We start from the raw sequence: 23594 nt of genomic DNA, 5'->3' as shown, positions 1-23594 counted from the left end.
TATGTGAATGCAGGTTGCATTCACACTACACTCCTTGTAAACATCATGAGCAAGAAGATTCTTGCCCCCGAAGTGATGCAACCACTATATTTCAGCTTTTAGGATACATTCTCAAAGCTTTAAGCTATTCTTTATTTCTGTTGATATACCTTGTCTCTCTATTTCATTGCAAGATTTCAACTTTCAAATGCCTAAACTTATGACTGAATGCTCAATGCATTGTCCTTACCACTATGTTACAGCATGTTACTTTCAGAAGTAGATTTGTGGTATGACTAAGAGAACAGAGTTTGGGTTTCCATTCTTATTCTCCAGTATATACTCAAAATTTCCTCTCTGAACAGTCATGCTAGGCAGCTCACACTAGTAATATCTGTGGAAAGCAAACATGAAAGGTAAAGGAGCAACAACTATTCAGACTTTTAAAACCACAACAGTACTTTCAGAAGTACTTTTTAAGTACACAGTTCACTCTGCTTACTGGCATGTTTTAGGTAGCTACAGTCATGCTTTTATAGACCACACATATCTTCTGTAAGTTTATATATTTAGAAGCACTGCAAACCTATTTCCTTTTGCAAGGGAAGTTTCCAAATTACTAAAGCAGTACAGCAGATTTTGAAGGTTTGCAAAAGTTCCTACTACTTGCTATTGGGAGAAACAGACAGCTGTTGCTGTTTTTCTTTTTTCTTTTGTTGAACAATTTAACCATTATTTTCATGATCTAGTTTCTTTTTCATAGGTAACTCCTAAGAAGAGCAGTCAGTCATTCACAATATGTAGTTACTCTGTCAGCTCCTTATTTATCAAAACAATCTAATCTTTTTTAATACAAATTTTACATGAATTGAACTGTTCTGGACCAAGTAAGCTATGCAATAAAATAAAAACTACAGTTTACAGGTACCACAAAGCAGAGCACTGACAGAGCATCCAGTTATTAAACATGACACCAACTATAATTGTTTTATAGTATCATATGTAGCCATGCACTGGGGGAGTCTTCTTTCTGTGACCTGAATCATATAAAATAGCTAAGAAATTTTCAGATAGTTTCTACATCAGATGATCCTTTTGTATTTCAGTTGGCAATACTTTTTATGATAGTAGCACTGATACATCAGGGTGTTTCCACAGCTGACAGCTTCTGTGGTATGAACTCATGGGAGAATCCTCAATCAAGTAAAGTTATGTATTCCAGGAAGGTGCAAGCAGCCCCAGCACTGTCCTGCTGCAATATAAAGACACTGTACTTGAGCCCAGCAGTGAAACCAGACCAATCCTAGTACATACTCCACATTAAAGGCGATGAGTATCACTAGGTTGGAGAATGGGTGAGTTGTCTAACACATTTCATAAGAATAAGGGAATTTATTATAGCAAAAACCAAAATATGCCATGGAAGCCCAAATTCCATATGACTGACCAGTAGTGATTCATTTTCAAGCCAGAGGTTCCTGCAGACACCTTACACAGTATGATATAAACTGCACTTACAGGAACTTGCACGACATTTTTTTTTTTCTTCTGTTGCTGGCCTCCATGCTCCCTTTTGAACACACTACACTAAAAAAACTTAACAAAATATTTCATAGTCCCTTTCCCTTTTAGCTCTGCAGGTGTGTTTGGCATAATTTCTTCTTCAGTTAAGGATTAATTTTCAGGGACACATTTTTTTCCCTTTGAAACCGAAAAGCAGAGGGGAAACATTAGGGGGAAATAGGAGCCATGCTGTACAGCTTTTTTCAGGGGTTCTGTCTCAGGGACCTTAAAAAAAAAAATACAGGAAAGGGACAAGAGAACATGAGTTCTTCCTTCCTGATATTTCCTTTCTCCTTCCCAAAGGCAGTGGCTTTGTCTTTAGCCAATAAAAGTAAGCAATAGAGAAAGCAAAATGTAACCAAAACAAACTACAATGTCTAATTATTCTCCTTCCAGGTGCTTTTCTTATTCCCTATATCCTCTTCCTAATCATTGCTGGAATGCCCCTGTTCTATATGGAATTAGCACTGGGACAGTATAACCGAGAAGGGGCTGCCACTGTGTGGAAAATCTGTCCAGTTTTCAAAGGTAAGTGTCCCTCTGCTCACTTAAATAGCACCATGAGGGTGCCACACACTTGTGATCACAAACAAAGGAAAGGTCTCTCATCTTTCCCCAGACAGCATGATATTTACTGACCTTTCCCCAGCCCTTGAAGTCAGAAGCCCTTTTGTTATCACAGGTGGAGCACAAAATGGGAAAAGCCACAGAAATCATCTTCAGGGTTATTGCTGAGGAGTGCAGCAGAGAACAATGAGCATGGGCAGTTCAGCCCTGTCCTCCCTTTCCCCTGCATATTGGGGAGTGGGAGGAACTGGGTATCTCTAGGTGGAGGGAGAGGCTGGCAATGCAAACATTTAGAAATGCCAAATCCCATCCAGGTCAGTTCAGCCCTGTCTCCCCCAGTGACTCCATCCACTGACTCCATTCAGTTCATTGTGTGGAGCTTTCTCTGCAAAAGTCAGCATACCACAGTGGCTAGAACACTAAAATGGAGTTGTGAAGACTGTAGTTCAGCTGTTAGACTTGTAACATCACATAAGTTATCTGTGGCTCTGTACCTCAGTTTTCCTGCCTGTGAAATGGGAGCAATGATTCTGACAGACTTTGTAAAGTGGTTTTCAAATCTAGTAATAAAAAGCGCTTATTAAAACCTGAACATTATTATTATTACTATTGAGTGTTTTCCACTAGGGTTAACTCTCAGCGTCACTGAATAAAAGGCTGTGGAGTGCTGTCTTGTGCACTGAGTTGCAATCATTCTGCAAGGAAGAAATAGCCGAGGTTAGTGTTTGGATACTGATCAGGGTGTTTGGCATTGATCAGGGATAAAGGGATCTCCCTGGATGAAAAAAGCCATATGCTTTCTGTACATGAAACAAGTATTTCTTAAGAGCCTCAAGAATTTTCTTAAGCATTGCTTACCAGCAAAAACTGTAAGTTCCCTTCTATCTATACCAGATTGTATCTAAAATCTGATCTAAAAGCCTTTTCAACACAGAGCTATCTGAAATGAAACCACTCGAGCTCCGCTGGTCTTAGAGGCTTAAAATTCAGGTCATGTTCATCCCATGACTGACAAAAGCTGAGGAGCTTAACAGCAGCAATCCAAACTTGGCAGATCCAGTGCTTGGATATAGGTTACACTGAGTAAATGTTAGTCTTCTTTCTCAAAATACAGCTTTCCTCTTCAAGGAGGCTAGTGCTGCAGAATAGGAAAACTGCAGGTTTTTTCTTAGCAGTCAAACCCCAAACTCACAGAAATATTAGAGATATAATAAAAAATAAATAAGCGAGCTAATAAAATATGTGCCCCAAAATTTTAAAATTAATTCATATAGATTTACCTAGCCCTTCTATAATCCCTTCACGGAGACAAAATTCATACCAGCGCCCAGGAACCTGAAGACCCTTGCTCAATCAAAATTCCTGCTGATATTAGTTAATACCTTTGGATGGGAACAAGGATTTTGAAAACCTAACTGCAAATTTAGACCTTAAGGATCTCAAAGTGTTCGAGCCAAATACCACTGTCCTCAGAGGTACTGTATCTGTTGACTGCAGGATTGAAAAGATGATGAGAAAGGAAAACAGAACTTATTTCATGTATAGTCTTGTTGACATTCCAGCTGTGTTTTTAAGCTGACATTTTCAAGGTGGACTAAACATACATTACTGTTGATTTTTAAGTGTTCTTATTACTAGGATATAGAATAGCATTAGTTATTTGATTCTCAAAAAGTAATAAGCATTGAGTTGTATTTGTACCTCGGCACTAGTACTTTTAAAGTTTTGACCAAATCTTCTGATAACATACACACACATTTTACTGCTAATGCTTTTGAGTTGTTTCTGGGATAACTCAAATCTCTCACTCAAATGAAAAGTACACAGTCTACACAAATTTATAACAGCTTCTCTAAATGAAAAGCACTATAGGACTAATTTTAGTTATGAATACTATTGCTATGAACTCTAAGGACTCTACTTCTAATGAGATGCTCTCATAACACATGCAATTAAAAATACACACTGTAACCTTTGCAACACAGTCTGTTTTCATCTCTGCATTTTCCAGGGTCTATTTTAGAGTGTGGGTGGTGCAGCATTACTTTTAAGAAAAGCTAGACCTAGAACAGGAGAGCAAATTCATTCCTGAACATTCTTATGATTTCAGAGGAGTGATGTTTAAGATACATTTGATCCAATATTTTTTAATCTTGATATTAAATATCTATTATTGTCCTCCTGAATAGGAGGAATTTCAGGAACACTTTTTTTAAACAGAAATCATCCAATTTCAGTGCAACATATATTATTCGTACTTAGTCTTTTAACATTCACATTAATATTTAAGAATTATCCCCTTGAGTGACTTCCACCCTCCCTCTATTCTATTGATCATAATGTGTCGCTAGAGTTTGAGTGTTAAGGTACTGGACTGATTTAAGCACCAAGGATCTGAAGATACAGTTTCATCTTTACTTTCACAATCTTTTCCCCAATGTTTGGGATGAGCAAACTGGCCTATGTATTAAAAGCCTCCTGAAAAGCAAAGAGTAACTTTGGTATATGCAGCAGTCTTTGAACTGCCTACTGCTTCAGGGTCAGCATCTGTTCCTTATGCAAGTTTTAAACCAAGGATTAATACTCCAAGTGTGTGCTCCTTCCTTGCTTTATCAAGAAATATGAAAGCCTAATAATCTCCAACTGCTAGGCGTCCAATGCAGTATCTCCAAAAAACTAAACTGAAGAAAATTAGAAGTAAAGGTTTACACTTAGGTGCTGTGACAGTACAGTGATGATAGTCATAAGACAGCTGTAGTGTCTACCTGTGATATGCAATACATACAACTTTGGGGTAGGATTCAGAGAACAATGCTGCGCACAGGGTAAAGGAAGAATGATATAAGCCAAGGTAAACCAAGCTTCCTGAACAATTCTGGCAACAAACTTTTGTTCTGCTCTGACATTAGTACCAAAGCTTCCTCCCAAACCACTGGAAAATGTCCATTTTCACGAGGAGAACATGCAGTCTCTGGGGCTCTCTCGCTAAAGGCACCCTCCAAGCGCACTTGACAGCAGGCAAAAATACAAACAAATGTTCAAAGTCAAAAGAGAATGCTTACAGTGGGGATTCTGTAATCCTGGGGAGATAATGGAATGGTTTGAAGGCCCACACAGAGTTTAGCCCCAAGCTTAATATTCACCAAGATTTACCAGCATGCCCCAGAACCGCTTGAGCCCCTCGGTGGAACAGCACAGGCTGTTTCATGCGTGTTTTGGGCCTAGTTACAAGCTGACAGAAGCCAATCTGGAGAGTAACAACAGGAAAGAAACAGGAGAGGGATCAGTGTCTGTTCCAACATAGCTCAGGGTGGGAGCGCGAGGCATAGCGAAACTTCACTTAAGTCTTGAGCTTTACTTTTCCAAGAGAAGTTGCCAAGGACTCTGACATTGTGACGATGAAGTGAGTTTCACTCCTAACGTGGGCTTGCATCTTTTGTATTGGAAGCAAATCAGCAACAGGTTGTACAATAGCAAATTTTGACATTGCACTCCTTAATTTCTTTTTCTGGCAAGCAACTGGATTTGCTAAAAGCCAGTCATTTTCCAAAATCATTAATGTAATTTTTTGGTTTAAGGTCAGTGACACTGTGTCCACGTGTGTATGTAAATATCAAAATGTTCCTTTTATTGGTCTGAAGATCTAAAATGAATCTGCAACCATGTATGTCTGAGTTTAACTACAGTGTTTGCATATACTGTTGCATGTAAAATGCAATGTATAATCTAGTTTTCCTTTGTCTTTAGGTGTAGGCTATGCAGTGATACTCATAGCTCTTTACGTGGGTTTCTACTACAACGTTATCATAGCTTGGTCTCTGTATTATCTGTTTTCATCATTCACATTTGAGCTGCCCTGGACAAACTGCGACAACAGTTGGAACAGCCCAAACTGTACAGATCCGAAACTCTTCAATGCATCAGTGCTTGGCAATGGTACCAAATACTCGAAGTACAAGCTCACTCCTGCAGCTGAATTTTATGAGTAAGTGTGGACTTGACTTTGCTATTTATTCAAAATTCTATGTCTAAGAGTGTTTCCTCCAGAAGGTAAATAGCTTAGTATCCAGCCTCTAAAATAAGCATAAGACTTAGGTTAAAATGCAGTTGCAATGTTTTTCTGTATTCCTGTGTGATTAAGACTCTTGCCTCTGCAAGCTTTGGTTTTTCCAGTACAAATGCAATCCTTGCCACTGAGCAATATGGAATTGGACAAGACACAAATCTTCCCTGATGTTCCATTTTTTTATTTGCACCAACTTTGCCAGGGCAAGGAAACACAGCAATATTCTGACAAAGATAACTGCATGCCAAACTGAGCTGACTTTAAGGCTTTAAAATAATCATTTGTTAAACAGAGTTGGCCTGTTTCTCCACTTGAAAAATACCTCAGAGCAGACCTCTGTTTGCTCAGCTGCTTCAATAGTTCAATGAAGTGAGATGAAGCACTGAGCAGGGAGGAGAGCACCACAGTTGTAAGAAAGACGGGCTTTTTCTAATTCCTAAGCAAAAGAGCATTCTGCAATATGGGTCAAAACAGGCAAAGGCACACTCAAATCAAACACTTGGAATCAAAACCAAAAAGGTATATAAATTAGCAACTGAACTATAAAACAAAGATATCAATCTGTGTATAAATAATTGCATTATGGAGCTCGGGGGAAAAAGGAATTTGATTAGGATAAAGAAACAAGGGTGGGCATCAGGCTAATTGAATCAGCTGTTGAATTAATCTAAATAATCAATTAGTATTTCTGTGTTGGGAATAGAAGGATATCAGGGCACACACCTGCTGAGCACTGAGTCCTACCCTGTAGAAACAAAGGGACACCACTGTTACCATAAATAACCTAGTGTGTGTTACACCATGCCTGGTTATAGTAGGGATCTTGAGGTTTGTGTTTCTAGCTCTGAAACATTTGTGGCTGCTATTTCTCCTCTGAAGACAGCACAATGAAAGATCAGTAGTGATACACAAACTGTTGGAAAGTGTTTGGGTACACTAAACTCAGCACTTTGAAAACAGTAAGGGGGTTTGTGTTCAAAGGAACTCACTACAATGGCAAATAATGACAACTAGGAAATCTACTGCCCTTGCAAAGACAGTATGTGATGTGTTCATAACTCAAATGTAAAGAGAGATCATTTATAGCAAAAGACTATATATGCATGTAGTCAGTTAAAGAACCTGACTTTGAAGTGAACTATAAGAAATTTTACATTCAGCATCTTCAAACGAAGAACTGCATTATTACAGAACTTTCATGCAAACAGCATTTAAAGAAAAAGGTTTTCTTTATACTTTTCTTGTGCTTAAGCCTTTGTAAAGCAAAATACAATCCCTAAATTCTTGCTTTGCTCCTTTATGATTTAAAGTGGTTCTACGCATTTTCTGTTATCACATCATGCTTGGGGTATGATTTTGAATTTGTAGTGGGTGAGGTAGTGGTAGAATCTATTCATGACGTTCTGATTTAGTTCCACTGATCGGGGGAGCAGCTCAATTTGTGTTCTGTCTGTACACTGAAACTTGAAATATTAGGGTTCTTTCCTTACCATGAAATAGATTCAAGGTGCAGTTTTCAGAAGGTAAGAACAAAAAGGGAATTCGACATTTCATTATGCTTTGATCCCTGAATTTTGGGGCAGTAAGTAAGTCCCTAGGTCATGTAGTTATTAGCAACTAGATTATATTGCAAAAATGAGAAGAATAACCACTTAAGTAACACAATCTATAACATCTGCTTCCCCATCTGTAAAAACAGGGAATCACAAGGGGCACTATGTTCACTTATCCAGTATTTGGATTAGCTCATCAAGACCAGCTGTAAAGATCAGGTGTGGACCCAAACTTGTGCAAAGTTTCAGTGTATTCAGATCCAACCTAATAAAGACAGCCCAATTCAGAAAGCAGTGTTTTTTCTCTTATATCAAATAACCTAACTCATTTCCATGGTCTTTTTACAGCAGGGAGAGCTGAATCTTCTGATTGTAAAGTTTCATATTATATGCAACAGGGTCAGGAAATAGAAGTGATGTTGTAATGTTAAATTTGCATCAGTATAATGAGTTTACAAAATGATGCACCATTTTTGGATGCAGTATATTGTTAAGTAATAGTTCAAATAAGGCTCTTGCCTGGCAACATTCCTTCTGAAAACCCCTTCAAGTAAAGGTTGAATATTCCTTTAAGAATATTGGGTGTCCTTATACCATATTGCACTACTGCTTGAACAACTGCTGAACTTTACCCAAGTGTTTGTGTAGGAATCACACCTGATTCTTCCTGGTAGATAGCCATTAGTCACTTTTGACCAACAAATCTTTGCCAGAGGAGAACTACAGTTCCTGACAGAATAGTTTGTGTCAGGTCAGTCTGTTCCTTACAGCCAAAAATCCTAAATTATCAACTGGATAGCTAATTGATCCTTCCTCAATAATACTGTGAATGAGTAAGAGTTTTTAAGTAAGAGCATCAGGAAGACACTGGTTTCCAATTCTACAATCATGTTTACTTTCTTAAGGTTTGTACTGCTATCCGGTGTTGCCAGATATTAGCAATAACAGAAACAATTACTTTTTGGGCAATAGATTTAAGATGGCAGATTTCAGTTTTTGAGTTTTGATCAGTTATATAGAGAAACAAGGAAATAGAGCAGCTACTTTTATACCAGAGGGAAATCAACCTATGCCACTGAAAATTCATAGGGGTATCTATGGAAGCCCAGCCTCTGCACTAACACAAAGTATGATAATGAGCATTATTAAAACAGGGATTGAAAACAGCAATAGCACTGGTGCCCACTGTAAAAATATCATAGAAAGGGAGTGATTTTGTCAGTGGAGGTTAAAATAAGTTCCATTATTCTCCTCAGTACTACCAAGGCATACGGGAGACCATCCAATTTGGAGTATTTGGGGCCATGTTTTCAACCACAGTAACCAGCATAACAAGAACTTGCTGCTCTGTGTTCTGGGATGCACTGCAGTTTATGGAAAACTTGTTAAACATGCTAAATGCCCAAGCACTTAAGTCTTCAGCCTCAAGACTACATGGGAAATGGTACAGCTTGAAATTGGTTCTCTAGGTTGTATATTTACATCAAGAACATATGTAAACTTTTGCCTTCTGGTGGGCAGGCTGAACTGGAAGCAGGGAGACCAGAAACACCAAACATCTGTTTTGCAGCTGGAGAATGACTGAAAAGAGGTGCTTCCAAAATAGGCCACAAGCAGAAAGCTGGTGTGGTTACCCTTAAGAGAAACACACACTAATTCTCTTTGGGACATGATGCCTTCACACAAAGCTGGCCTGACCATGAATTTAGAGTAGATTATTTCCTAAAACCATGCAGCTGCCAGAGCTGACTGTCTCTATCTCCACCAGCACAGGAATAAACTGTAGGAAGAGGTGGGAGTACTGTGATGTGGCAATTCACCTAATACTTCAAAGAAAGGCACCTCTAAGTTCAACAGAAATACACTGATTCTCACCACTTACATTGAGTGAGAGAAGGGAAAACTTGCTAAGAATCTAGGCCAAATCTTTCAGCTGTCCAGCGTTTGGTGGGGAGGGAGAGCAGGGAGAAACCTCTAAGCCTCAGACTTGGAAGAAATCACTTCAAATTGCAATTTCCAAGCCAAGGCAGTGACAGGCGGACTTTGACAAACATATTTGGCTTTTGCTTTCAAACCTTAAGAGTTGGGCAATAATTCAGGTTGAAGTGGTTCTACACTTAGGCTTTCTAGAGTGTTTCATTTTACTAAGTCTGGTTTCAATCATTCAGGCTTAACTCAGGCCAAGGTGCCACTGACATCAATGGGACAGTTGCTTACAACAGGAATACAGGATAGAACGGGACCTCTACAATACCTCATCAGAGATGGTGAAAATCAATTATAAACTATTTGTACATTGCAAACTTAGCAAAGCAAGCACTCCAAAATCTGATAACAGCTGGTGCCCTTCTGCTAGTAATAGTTAGTCATAAGAGAAATCCAGTTAGGAATAAAATGTCAATTCCACATTTCTTTGGAGATGTGCATTACTTTAATTACTTCCCTCTTCAGTGGTTTCGAATTAAACACACAAAATGCAAAGGACCTTCTATCCTTTCAACATATGTTAAAATAATTCATTATAAACATATTTTTCAAAGAACACAAGTGCATCACTGCAAAAAAGTTCCCCTATCTACTCCATATCACTCCTATTTAAATACTTTATCTGAATACAGGCATACTTTGTATTTGTTCTCTCCATTCTTGTGTGTGGGAAAAGTTTGTTACCATCTTGCTTTCATTTATGCTGACCAATAAAAAAATACCAGTTTGGAGGAACAAAAGCACCATTCTTCTCATGAGGTACTGTGCCTGTAAAAAATCATGATCTGTTGTAGGAACAAATCCTGGCAATATTTTAAACAAAATAGTGGAATTGTCAACAAATGTATTGAGCTACGGCTGTTTTCCCCTGCAGTACTTTTTCTCAGGACTGTAATCCATTTTCTTCTGTGTAAGAAATAAAACACATTTTTACAGGGAAATTTTTGTGCCAGATTCAGTAAAGGAAATTCACAGAATTCAGAAGTCTGCCCAGATGTGAGTAACTGCAAAAAGCTACCTAGGAATAAAGACAACGTTCAGTCACAGCAGTCTACGTTTATCATGTTTATGAACATAAATTTATGAGGAGTGTGTGAACCAACCTGAAAAAACCCTCACCCTTTGCTATACAGCAAAGGTAACTTTTATAGACCAATAGGTTTGTGCTTTGGGGTACAAGTCTTCACAGGAAATACCACCACAAACCAAAGGGTCCATATAGTTCAGTAGCACGTCAAATGGAGTGATCAACACTATGTGCTCCAAAGGAAGATGCAGGAACCTATCCCCATAAAACAATTGTGAAGCAACCTCTCTCAAAAGAGAGAAAACACCATTTCAAAAGTAAGCATAACCGATTTTGCTTATAAATGCTGATACAAACTGAATCAGACAACAAGAACTAATGAGAGTGGATAGCCCTATATTCTGCTAATCACACCTGGTAAGAAAAGACTAAGCTCATGCTAAACATGATCAGCAGTTCTCAATGATGTACCACTCTTCCCGCACAACAAATCTCCACTGTATACATCAGAAGTTTCTTTAAGAGGTTTTTTCCTGCAACATCCATACCTTATAAACTAATTTGAGAGTTTGTAAGCAATGAGAAATTAAGAAACGCTCTAAACATCTAGACTTACTCATCTTTTGCACCTTAATTGAAAGGAAGGTTGTCAGATGTTTCTGACAGGTTTGAAGTTGAGTAGCAGTCATCTGTTTACCTTCATAGAGATCACACAATCAAAGACTAACAATAATTCTACCCAGGTTCTGTACCTTCACCCCTAGAAAATCACCTGAATGTAACAGAACTCCTCTGATTTCAGTGGGCTTAGAATCAGATACATTATTAAATACTTTATGTGGGAAATGTATGGCCACATTGCTGAAATAGCAATAAGCAAGCTGCTTTAGTAATCAATTCTATATTAATTGCACAGGCATATTTAGGAAGGGTTTGGGTGCATTGTTTCCACATCCGTAGTCTGAGACTAACACATTGTATATTTACTTTTTGACTGTGTTGGCTTTTTTGGACTCAACTAAGTAACTCAATCTTTCTCTTTTTGACTCAGTGCACAGAAATTTCTCGTACAAGTATTTACGTGCATGAAGTAAAAACAGCTATTCCACAAATATTTACATGCACAGCTTTGAAATTTACTTCACATTTGTTGACCATTTACTTACACAAAGAGAAAATAAATTAAATGTGAGTACAGTGGAAGTCAATCCATATAGGTGTGTACACATGTTCTTAGGCTTTGGACAGCTTTGTGGAAATGATTCCTAAACCACAACACACCCTTGTGTAGCAAGTCCAGAAGACTGGAAGAATGACCACTTTGCCAACTTAAATTTGCAGGGGGGGTTTATGAGATATTGCAAATGTCAGGAGCTGCACATTATGCTGCATGCAATTGGCTTGCTTTGGGCTAACTTGTAGGAGGAATTCTAACTGCTTATCTTTACATACAGAATCCTATGTAGTTTGGTACGGGTACCAGGCTCTCAGCAATAATTTCAGCAGCTGAGGTCAGTGCTGCAGCACCTCCCCTATATTACCTTGCATTTGAAATACTGGCAAGCAGAAGCCTTGCTCTGTGGAACATCTCCACCTGCACATATTGCTCAAGGCAAAGCCAATAAAGGTGTGGCACACAACTTTGTATTTGTATTCACCTGTTTCTCATCAAGTGTTCTCTATGACACAGTACTGACATAGTGTCACCACTAGTATTTTATGTGTTGCTTCCTACATGGGAAGTGTTTGCTCATCCAAAACTATCATATCTAAGCATTAATCCATGAAAAGCTTACGAACTTAACCTCACTTTGTAAAGGACCCAGCATTACAACAAATGTCAAACCATAAGGTGAGCATTCATTTGTTAAACGTGTCAGTGGTCCTCAGTTTGTGGTGCATGGGCCTATTGCTGTGGTTGACTTCCTTCTGGCAACTTTGTGTCTTTCCATGCAGCTCTCCTGACATCACTAAAGCTTCGTGAAAGCTCAACAGCTTCTCCAGAGAGGCTGGGGCTCTTCTTTCATGACCCTCCTCTCTAGGGCAGTGCATGGCCCATTGAGAATGCTGACTGAAGCACTATTTAACTTGCTGACCAAGGGCTGGGGCAGTTGGGAGCACATGTGCTCTAACTGCTTTGCCATGTATCCTCAAACAATAAACTTTTTTCAGGAGTTCAGTATTCATTAGATCTATGGAGGGGTGAAATTCAAGAGTTTCCATTCTATCTGCAAATCTCAATATAATGGGTTTAAAAGCAGATTTTGAAAATCTCTTTTTTCAGAGTGCTTTGCAGACTTGAATGTGCTGAAGTGTGGCACAAATAGCAAGGGAGGTCAGAATTATAAATTAATGAGAGAATTAAGCTGGCTAAAGACTTGAGTTGAGATAAACATTCTCAGTAATGAAGAGTTTAGTCCTAGTGGCCACATATAATTTCAGAATTATCGTGATTCAAAAAGAAATACCATTTCATTCAGTACAAATAATAAATATGCCAACCAGGGTGCCACTGGTAAATTATCTTTCTGTAAGTGATTTCCAAAATGTAGCTTTAAGTCCATTACATAGCTCCATTCTCCAACACAAGAGGGAGCTGAAATATCTTGAGAAACAGAAAAACCCAGACAACAAAGGTCTTGGCAAAAGATAATGCAGTATCCAACAGAGCTGGAGTGACTATGTCCAGCTGAACCCAAGCTGGCTGCTGCAGAGCCCCTTGCATGCCTCTGAGGCATGCCCAGTGCTCCAGGGTGGGGGAGAGGTATGTGGTGCACAAGTAGCACTGCACATCAGATGGCTTGGCACCACTCTCCTATGTTCTTGGCCGTAGGAGAGCACTCTTCTGGAGCCAGGCTGTCCTTCTGCATTGCAGTGATACCATACCCAGAGCTCTTTACAAAGCATCCAGGGGCACCCAAGCAGCTCAGACAAGCAGCTGTGTATGTATGGCAGAGCTGGGTCTGAGCCAGGCTAATCGTGTTGCACTTAGCTGACTTCACATGCAGCCACTCCGCTATCCCTGCACGGCACCCCTAGCCCCAGAATTACAGTGAGGAGACACAGGTATTCAGTCTGCATGGGTCTGCAGGGTTTGTACCACAAGCTCTGCCCCACACAGCTGTGGATATACACCTTGTAGTTTGTGTAACTGCTGTGGAAACAGTGCAGCTAAATTTAGGCAGTGCTGCACCTGAAGTAAAAACACCTGGAGCCTGGCAAACTCTGTGTGAGAAGAACTCCATCTACAGCTGCTTCAAGCAGATAACCTAACCTTCAATGGATAAAAGAACCAACTGCATTTTATACTCTGAAGGAGATTGGCAGCAATGACAACTGAACTATGGTTGCCCAAATATATAACACAAGAGATGCATGTAGGAGAGCCTTCTAATTGAGTACAATTATCATGCTTCAAATTGCCTTCTAAATTGAGTACGTAATTTAATTTCTATAGATTGCACCCTGTATACATTGACAGTCCTTTTAGCATCTTCAGTCTACAATTTGCAATAAGTTTTAAATCATAAAAAACTAGTCTAACTACCAAGAATAGGGAACAGAGCTCAGGAGACCAGGACTGTATCTATTTATATCTTAGCCAATTTGCTGATACTTACTCTATGCAAGCTATTTGGGTTTGTTCCTGTAAAAGTGACTACTAACTTTTAGAAGTACTTGGAAGTTCTTAGAAGTACATACGTTTTTAGAAATATTTAATACTAATTAAATATAGTATTTATATATATTATATATAATATATAAAAATATATTAAATAATACTAGTACTACTAGTACTAATTTGCTGACAAGTTGATGACATTTTTGCAATCTGAACAAATCTGATACAACACATCTGAAAATTGTTTAGATGAATGACACCCTTCTATTGATCCATCAGATTTAGGCAAATAACTTTTGCCTTTAATAAAAAGAAAGAATGAGCCTATAGAGCTGTGTAATCATCTTTGGATTAAACCTAAAATTGTAATTGATTTGGTATGGGAAAAACAAAACCTACTCCAAGACCTTTACCTTGATCTGCTTGTTCAAAACCTTCTAAATTTCCAAAATACAATTGTGTAAATCTCTACAATATGTGTAAATCTCCCTAGGGATGAATAATACAAAAGGCTCCTTAGAAAGTCCTTAGAAAGAACCAGTCTGACAAGAGTCAGAAGAATTCTACACCTAAAACTCTTACCTCCTGTTTTCTGGCTATGAATTAAACATTTTGGAGTGAACAAGATACAGAGTAATTTTCAGGTCACAACCCTTGGCATTTCTCTCTCCTTTGGTTTGGTTCCCTGTTTATACTCCAATACTCACCACTTCCATAAAGAGTATGTTCTGAATTTCTCAGAGTGAAGACAAAGCAAAGATTTATAATAATCCTTATTTTATAGATGGGAACACTAAAACACAGAGAAGAATTTACTGGTTCCAACATTACCTATTGTTAGAACAATGACTGGATCCTTCATTTACTGAGTCCCACTGAGCAGCTGCTCCCCTGCCTCCTCAATAATTTGTCTTTAGTAGGGTTTATGTCTGAATACCAAACAGCTGGGCTTCCTGTTGGCTCTTTGCGATCCGACACCAAATTAAAGAGGACCCAAGTGCTGCACAAAGACAAAACAAAGACAGTGGTACCAGCAAATGAATCGCTGTTTGCTGATTTGAACGGAGGTGAACTATCTCCCTTTAGCTGAATGCAGTGTGGAAGTAAGGCAAGAACTGGTGCCAGAATTACTGGGTGACTAGGGGAATCTTCCCAGCAGAGAGCCCAGGGAAGGAGAGGACCAGAAGAAATCTCCCAAAGAGAGAAACCAGAATCTCTTAATGCAGCTTCAATCTGAAATCCCTTCACATTCCTGCTGCTCTTGCAGATAGGCAGAAAGACTCTTGGGACCTGGATTTACAGTGATGTACAGTCTCAAAGTCATTGCAAATGTAATTTCCACTCCCTTATATGGAAAGCAGTCTTTAGCATAAATCAGGCTCCTTTGCACAAATCTCTGATTAAAAAAAAGTTACTTATCTCTAGTGCATGTTCTTTGATTCTTGGTGCTATACAAACTAAATACTGATAGAGCTCTGACTAGAATATCAGAAAGTTTAAGCAACTTATTAGGTCCTCTTGTATTTTGCTCAGCATAATATAATAGGTCGCTGTTCTACTTTCTGTCAGCTCCATCTGTTAATGTTTATTCTCAGTCTTTTTCCCATAACATTTTCTTCTCCTTTTTGCACTTATTTCTCATCTGCTTTCATTCTTTTCTCAATAACAACAATCTGCAGGCAAAATACTAATTCTAGTTGTCTTACTGCCTCTGATTTTTCCTTTCTCTTTGACTCAGAGTTTTGAATTATGAGAGTTTATTTTGTTAGCAGAATTGGACAAATATCTCTATAGTTATGAAACAAAAATCACTTTCAGAAGCTTTTACTTAAGACATTCTCAGTAGCTCAGTAGCTAATTTAAAGAAGTTGACAGACAATAGAGGCTGATACTAGTTGGTGCTGTATCTCCTGTGGTTCCCTGGCTTAGGGATTTAAGAGAGATCAGTTTATGCCATTTTGTCTGACTTGTACATGCCTTTATAGCATTGGGAAATGGGACAATCCTGCAGCTACTGAAGGCAACCTCAATTCAGGAATGGATGTTGGCCACGTTGCATTATTCTGCTGTAATACCAAAAGGCTGAAAATTCAGGTGATTTGACCTCAGAGCTTCCTGAATGGGGAATCTTGCAGTATCTCTTACTTCACATTTTCCTCTTTGTGGTCAGTGTAAGGGAAGTGACTGAGTATAATCTAAAGGAGCCAGTCAGGGATTTACCACTCAACCTACCTTAACAGAGACAGGCTAAAAACAGCCTCAGCTACTCCTGAAATAAGTACTCCTTGATGTGAAACAAGAATAACTGTGGCATAATTGAGCTAACTGGATTTTCTATAGCATCACTGATGTATGCTAACTTGGATGAACATGATGAATGCAAAGTTCTTTTCAAATTTGCCCTTCTCCAGAAAATGACTGTTTTTCAAAGAACATTACAAAGCTATATCCTTCAAACCAAGAAGATTTAGTCTATCTAATACTTTGGCTACTGCTTCTTTCCTCCATCTCTTCAGATGTCAGCACATCTTAACCTAAATTGCAGTCTAGCACTAGATCTTTTATACTTTATGGTGCCACTGGAACAGAAATGTAACTTCTAATAGGTAAACATTCACAAACTACTTCGCAGCAGCCCTCAAAAAGGTCATCTTTTGGAAAGCTTCTATGACTTATCTTCAGAGGTCACAAAGGAAAACAAAAAAGGAAAAAGGAAAAGGAAGCAAAACTCGCCAGAATTACAGCTCAGAAACAGCAGCTGTCTATGAAGATTTCCTTGCTTAGCTGCCCAGTTATACAGCTGTTTTGACTGGTTACAAAAGTATTTTTCTCTTCCTATTTTATGATCCCTTACCCTGATTAAGGAAACAGAACTCTTGGAATGGAGATTCTCCTGAAAATCCTGGGAATCCCACATTTGAAATGGCAGTTCTGGCAAGTGTTCCAAACCATAAGAGACATTGCTAGCTGCTTATTGGAAAGCAAACACACAAGGAAGCAGGCTTCTTTACAAATCCAGAAAAAATATTTGGGCAAAAAGAAGTTAAATGGGCACAAAGAATGCAAGTTCAGATTCAGTTTTTCTGAGTAGACATCTACACATCATAATCCAAAGGACTTTCTTTAGAACATCCAGCTCTGATAGCGATAGCAGTGTAACTGTGATAGCACAGATTGCCAAAACCCTCCCAAGATCCTGGACAAATGTTCTGATCAGAAGCCTGAGAAGCTACACTTATCACTGCCCAACCTGGTAAGTTTAGAAAGGAATCAGGCATCCCTGCCCAGGATTCACTTACATCTGTGGATCCTTTGGCAAATTATACTTTATTAGCAGAAATACAAGTAGCTTTCACTCACACTCTAAGCAAAAGTTGAATGAGACCTACCTATTTATTTATGTTTAATTAAAGATGATAGGTTTTTAGATGCAATAAAGAAGTCTGCCTCTATGTTTTACTGTTTCCAAAGGTAAGAGCTATATTGTTATACAGCTATATTTAGTAAGAGTTAAACTCACCTCATACTTTCTAAATAGGACCATTCTCAAATATATGCCACAAACACATGGTCTTTTAATGCCCCACTTGTTATTTGCCTTAAAACGCAACAGGAGCAGATCAGCTGCTTAATTTAGGAGGATGCTTTCTACAAGTATCTTTTATCCAACCTGGGATAAATCATAGAAACAGTCAAAAAATACAGCATTTCTTATTATACATGAGAAACTACAGAAGCAGAACTGTTACAATTCTTAGTTGACCATATCTTGATGCTTTAGGAATCAAAAGGGAATTGTATGCAACTCTTTCATATTACTAGATGGATCGTTCTAATGGGCCTTAATTTTCCCAGCATGTTTCTACAGTTTAAGTAGTACAGAGACTTTTTTTTTGCCCCCTTCAGTTTTCCCCATTTAAGTTGACACAGGTTTGCCCTATCTTGGAACTTATTCAACTATCTCACTCATCTCTGACTTGATGAGACCAGTGCTTAAGTTAATTCTGAAGCACCATCTATCTAGTAAGATATTGTATGCAGCAGTCAATAAGGCTGGAATTGTGCTCCTCAGGATTTAGTCTCTACATGTCTGCAGCCATGCAAGGCAAACCACTCAGTAGTGCAGTTTCTCTAAAATGTAGTTATCTTCATAAAACATGTCAAGGTCCTCCAGTGAAAAGGGCTTCTTTGATTTGATTTGTTTGTGCTATCATGGTGCTAAGAAAAGCCAACAGAGATCAACTTTCTATGTTACCTATTTTACTAAAAAGTGCACAGCAAATAAAAGGTGATAGAGAAAGGGCAAGAGACAGGGAAGGCCGTGGTCATTTTATCTGGATGGGCACTGGAACACTAAGAAATTGAATCCCTGAGCCAGCATCCTGTAGATCCATACCAGAACCAGGAGTTAGCTCTGCAATTCTCCTCTAGTGCAGGGCTCCAGCTGCAATGCCATTTCTCTTTGTAAATACAGCTTTCAGTAAAGCAAAACATTTCTGCATTTTTTTAGATTTGAAAAAGCAGCACGAGACACTTCAATAGCATAAAACTGAGTTAAAGCAAGGGAGATCCACTATAAAATCTCTCCCATATCCCTGTGCCTGTTGCACACAATGTGTTTTGACAACTTTAATTGTAGATATCACCAGTCATGGGGACAAACACTCTTCTACATTTCAACCCATTTCACTGTGTAGATCTCAAAAGAATTAGCCTGCCCTGGTAAGCAACAGAATTTCCTCTCTCACTCCACTATCTCGGTGAACAACACAGAGCACTATATCCAATTTAAATTTACCAACTGTTGCTTTTCCTATCCAAACACTTTTTTCCAGCCTCACAATAGCCTATTCAAAAAGAAATTGAAAGTAACTTCGGAACTGCCCAAGTTGCAGGAAGCCAGCTGTTTGATTATCTAGAATCACAAAATAATTTAGGCTGAAAGAGATCTCTGAAGGTCATCTAATACAACTCCTTAACCAAAGCAAGGCTAACTTCAAAAGTAAATCAATCTGCTCAAAATCCCCAAACACTTCCAGTGAAGGAGAGAAGAGTGTGCTATCATTATGGCACTATGGTGCTAAACAGACACTGATGGGCCAGTGAGAACACAGAGGCATTGTGGGAAGAAGCACAATACATGGCTTCACAAAACAGGTTTCACTAACTGCTAGCAATGTTAGTAGGGCAGCTATTACTGCAGTGCAGCATCCATTCCTGCTGCCCACAGGATGAGATATGTAAAAACCTTTTTCCCCCCAGTGACTTCACTTTGTTTCTATGTATCTGGTATGTAGGCGAGGAGTTCTGCACCTGCATGAAAGCCGCGGAATCCATGACCTTGGCTTGCCTCGCTGGCAACTTTCCCTCTGCCTCTTGGTGGTGGTAATCATTCTTTTCTTTAGTCTGTGGAAAGGCGTGAAGACTTCAGGAAAGGTAGAGCTAATATTGTCCTTCTATCTCAACTACATTCTTTTTCTCCGTTAAGAAGTCTCCTAATTTTAGAAAGCAAGAGACTAAATCACTGCTTCTGAGGGATCCTCGGGCACCCGGTCATGTGAGAGGCCTTCATATATGTGCAGTGGAAATACACAATTCAGATTCAGCCTTTATTTTATTTACAAGTTTTGCTTGTGTGATGTTCCAACTGGAAATTTTATTAGCATATTATTTTCAATTCAACATTAGTGGTCTCATCCAGAAAATATTTTGAAAGACTTTAAATTGTCTTAAATGTGCCTCCTATTCTTAGCCAAACATACTAATGTTTTGATGGTTTAAGATGCTTTAGTTTTATTATATAAAATGCCATGACAAGAGAAATATCTGATGAAAGTAATTTGAAACTACTCTTTGACATCCCTCAGAAAACACCTCAACAGAAATTCTAGGGTTGGCTACATCTGAGAGCTTTTTGTACATTTTCATGAAAGTATCACCTAACATCAGGCAATGACTGCACTTGTTCAGTAAACTAATATATAGCTGAACAGCTGATCAGCAGTCTAACACACACTGGTGACATATAAGCACTCCAAGTCTTCTGTTTGTCAAAACTGTCTCCTACTGGTATCTGTAAACATACATACGTAAAGATTCATGATACATAACAGCATTTTCCCCAAAGATGTCCTATAAAGAGCTTCTCTATTGAACTGAATGGACAAAACCAAGAACGTGCCAGCTGTATTTTTCACACATTCTTCAATCTTCTGTAGCAGCTCATTAACCTTTGGGATCTCTGTTGTCTGCAGGTTGTTTGGATAACAGCCACTTTGCCTTATGTTGTATTATTTGTCTTGTTAATACATGGAATAACCCTGCCTGGTGCATACAACGGAATAAATGCATACCTGCACATAGATTTCAGAAGATTAAAAGAAGCCACAGTAAGTGTACTCTTCTGCTCTCATTTCCTTGTTATTATTAAACCTGTTGCCCCTGTTATGAAAACTGAAAATATTAGAGCTAATTTCTGTAATTATATAGCCACACTTCTGCTTTTGCATAAGCACTAGTCCACTGTCCCTGATAGTCTAACTTTCCAACACCCTCCATAACAGGACTATCTCAGCCTGAACCCAAACAGTTTTGATCACAAAAAAACCTGTACGAGGGCAGTTTCAGGGGTGGCAGTCCCTTAAAGTCCATGCTTTGACTGTGCACCCTGTAAACCGCAGTATCCTTTATACATGAAAATTGAGTCATGCAAAAATTTAGTTCTCAAAAGGCTAAGAATTCCCCCAAGAAGAAAATTTTGCTTTTTGAATCACTAGGTTAAACATTAAGCTGGTAAACAAAAATCCTGGCCTATGAAAACCTCGCTAAACATACTAAGTCAGGACTCACTTACATAATCACAGTCCTTCATACAAATGAGATTTTCCACAGTATGATGTTCTTATCTTACTACTGAAAGTAATGTACATTTCCCTGTATCATTTAACAACATTGCAAGACATTCTCATTAAATATATCCAAACCAACTCAATTTGTGGAGTACCTTGGAACTAAGAATTACTTCATCCATTGTAAAGCAAGATCTACGAGCATAGTCACTAACTCATGAAATCACCAGCATTTCAGACCTACGAAGAACAATGATCTAGTGACTACAGATAGATCTTACCACTGTGCTATTATAAAAATATCATAAATCATTTATAAGACACTGGTATCTCTGTGGATGGATCATGAGGCCATTCAAGTGGTTGCAAAACTGAAAAGCAAGGACACAGTTCTACTAGAAGGAAATGAACTGTCTCAAAAATTTGCAGCTTTCAGAGATGTCTGTAGTCTATACATAGTTGTACTGTACATTTCCTATGCATCCTATCTTGATTTTTTGTGAATAATTACAATGGTGGATAAAGACCTCGCGTGTTAGAATACAAACCTATTTTATATACTCTTAGCAAAACAATCCTTCCTTGGTTTTGTAATACTAAATTTGGAAACTGGCATTTCTTCAACAACAGAAGTTATCACCAGAACCAAGACCCCATCTCACTCCATTTTGGAATAGTCAAACCAAACTTCAAATATGGGACTTTCATCCACCTTTGTCACCGAGGCAGTAGCCACCTCAGTAGTTCATGTTTATGCACACACATAAATACAAAGATGCAAGGATGAACAAAGGAGGTGCTTAAATTTTTCTTATATATTTTAAGTGCTGTTTGGAAAAAAACATCACAAGTTCAACTAGATGTCTATGGAGCTGTGCCAGCTTGCATCAGTTCAGAATCTAGGCCTCCATAATCATAGCTGCCTTCTGCTTTTGGAGGGATATTCTGTGCACTGCTCTTTCTTGACTTAATATTTCTGCAGCTGCTATTTGGATGACGCTAAAGTTATTTGTTTCAAAGACTAAATTTTTCAGACAACAACAACAAAAAAGTTGTTCTAGAATAATAAAAAGCTAAAGATCATTTATAAGGAGAAGTTTGACGAACTGCTTTGTCACATCAGCCTTTCTCCTGCTCGGAGACTGGGATACCTGCTGCTGCAACAGGCTTGCGTGTTTAATCTTTGTCCTCGGGCTCCGAAGAATAGACTCCTGCTTCAGTTCTATGTCAATGTGTCCCTGAATCTTTCTGATTTATGATTTTTTTTCTCTCAAATGAAGAATCTAACAAAGAAACCACGTAAGTCACAAACAGTAATGACCTACAGAGGGCTCTGCCAATGCTCTTCTAAAAGACCTTAGAGCATCCTGATCAGTGTCAAGGTCTGCCTCATTTTATAGGGACACATACTGCACAGCACTGAGCAAGCCCTGAGCCACCTCAATTTTCAGGGATATTGAATCCACAAAGGGTATCTCTATAAAAAGGAGAGAAAGATGTGAACCTGTGAACCTCTTAACTAGACCAACGCCTAGCTATGTTCCTGGCTGAAAGTCCAGAAGCTACAAAGCCATAATACTCATCTCCACTGCACAAATGGATACATTAAACATCTGTGTAAAACAGCAGCTACACTTCTGTTCTTCTAAATGAATTGGCATTAAATACAGAGTTAAATCAGACATGAGAAGACACTCACTCTTTCATACACCTTAATGAGTTTCCTAAAGATTCTATAACATCTAGGGGTGCACACAATGTTCCCCCTCCACACAGCGCAGTAATTCTTTAAATCCACATACACAGGAAAGTATATGCACAAAACTTGGCATAAACAAATGAATAAAGCTGGAAAGATTGATGACTGCCTCCTGTAAAATGTTTCTATTTTTTCATTTTTAATGTATATAAAAACAATATCCTACCATAAAATATATTAGACTATGCATCAATCAGAAGCCATTCAGCTGAAGTGAACAGAGAACATGAGCGTAAACTGCAGAAGAACCAGCCCCACTGTCTCTTTCACATCCTGCTTTGTTATAACAAAGGGAATGTTTTGCATTTAATATTAGTTCTAAAGGAATTGCTGGTTTCTGCTCTTTTTTCCCTTCACCTTGATCTTCTAAATTTGTTTCCTAATCAGCTACTATGAGCCAAGACTCTTCCTCAACAGATACTTAAGCATATGCATAACTCCTTTGGTATGCAGCAGGTGCTAACCTCTTATTTGAATCAATAGGACTTAAGCAGATGCTTAATGGTGCTTGAATAGCAAGAAAGGGGAGATATGATGAGTACAACTCCACTGGCAAGACATGAAAGAGCTAGAGAATCACTAAAAACGAGAGCCTTATTGTGACAGCATGCAGATCTAGTTATA

The 23594-nt window shown here is 38.6% G+C and overlaps 1 protein-coding gene across 2 annotated transcripts in view; it reads left to right on the top strand.

Moving 5' to 3' along the window:
- SLC6A2 (solute carrier family 6 member 2) overlaps positions 1-23594 on the top strand; it is a 73771-nt gene that overhangs the window by 22794 nt on the left and 27383 nt on the right. For both annotated transcript variants that reach the window (XM_072872475.1, XM_072872474.1), the window contains 4 exons: positions 1939-2070; positions 5857-6094; positions 19661-19799; positions 20618-20752. In XM_072872475.1, the coding sequence (XP_072728576.1) occupies positions 1939-2070; positions 5857-6094; positions 19661-19799; positions 20618-20752 (644 nt within the window). The remainder of the gene's footprint in view (positions 1-1938; positions 2071-5856; positions 6095-19660; positions 19800-20617; positions 20753-23594) is intronic.

This window comes from Ciconia boyciana, chromosome 9 (assembly GCF_034638445.1).
Source record: "Ciconia boyciana chromosome 9, ASM3463844v1, whole genome shotgun sequence".
Lineage (NCBI taxonomy): Eukaryota > Metazoa > Chordata > Aves > Ciconiiformes > Ciconiidae > Ciconia > Ciconia boyciana.
The sequence above is the reverse complement of the archived record's forward strand: the minus strand, read 5'-3'. Positions and strand labels throughout refer to the sequence as shown.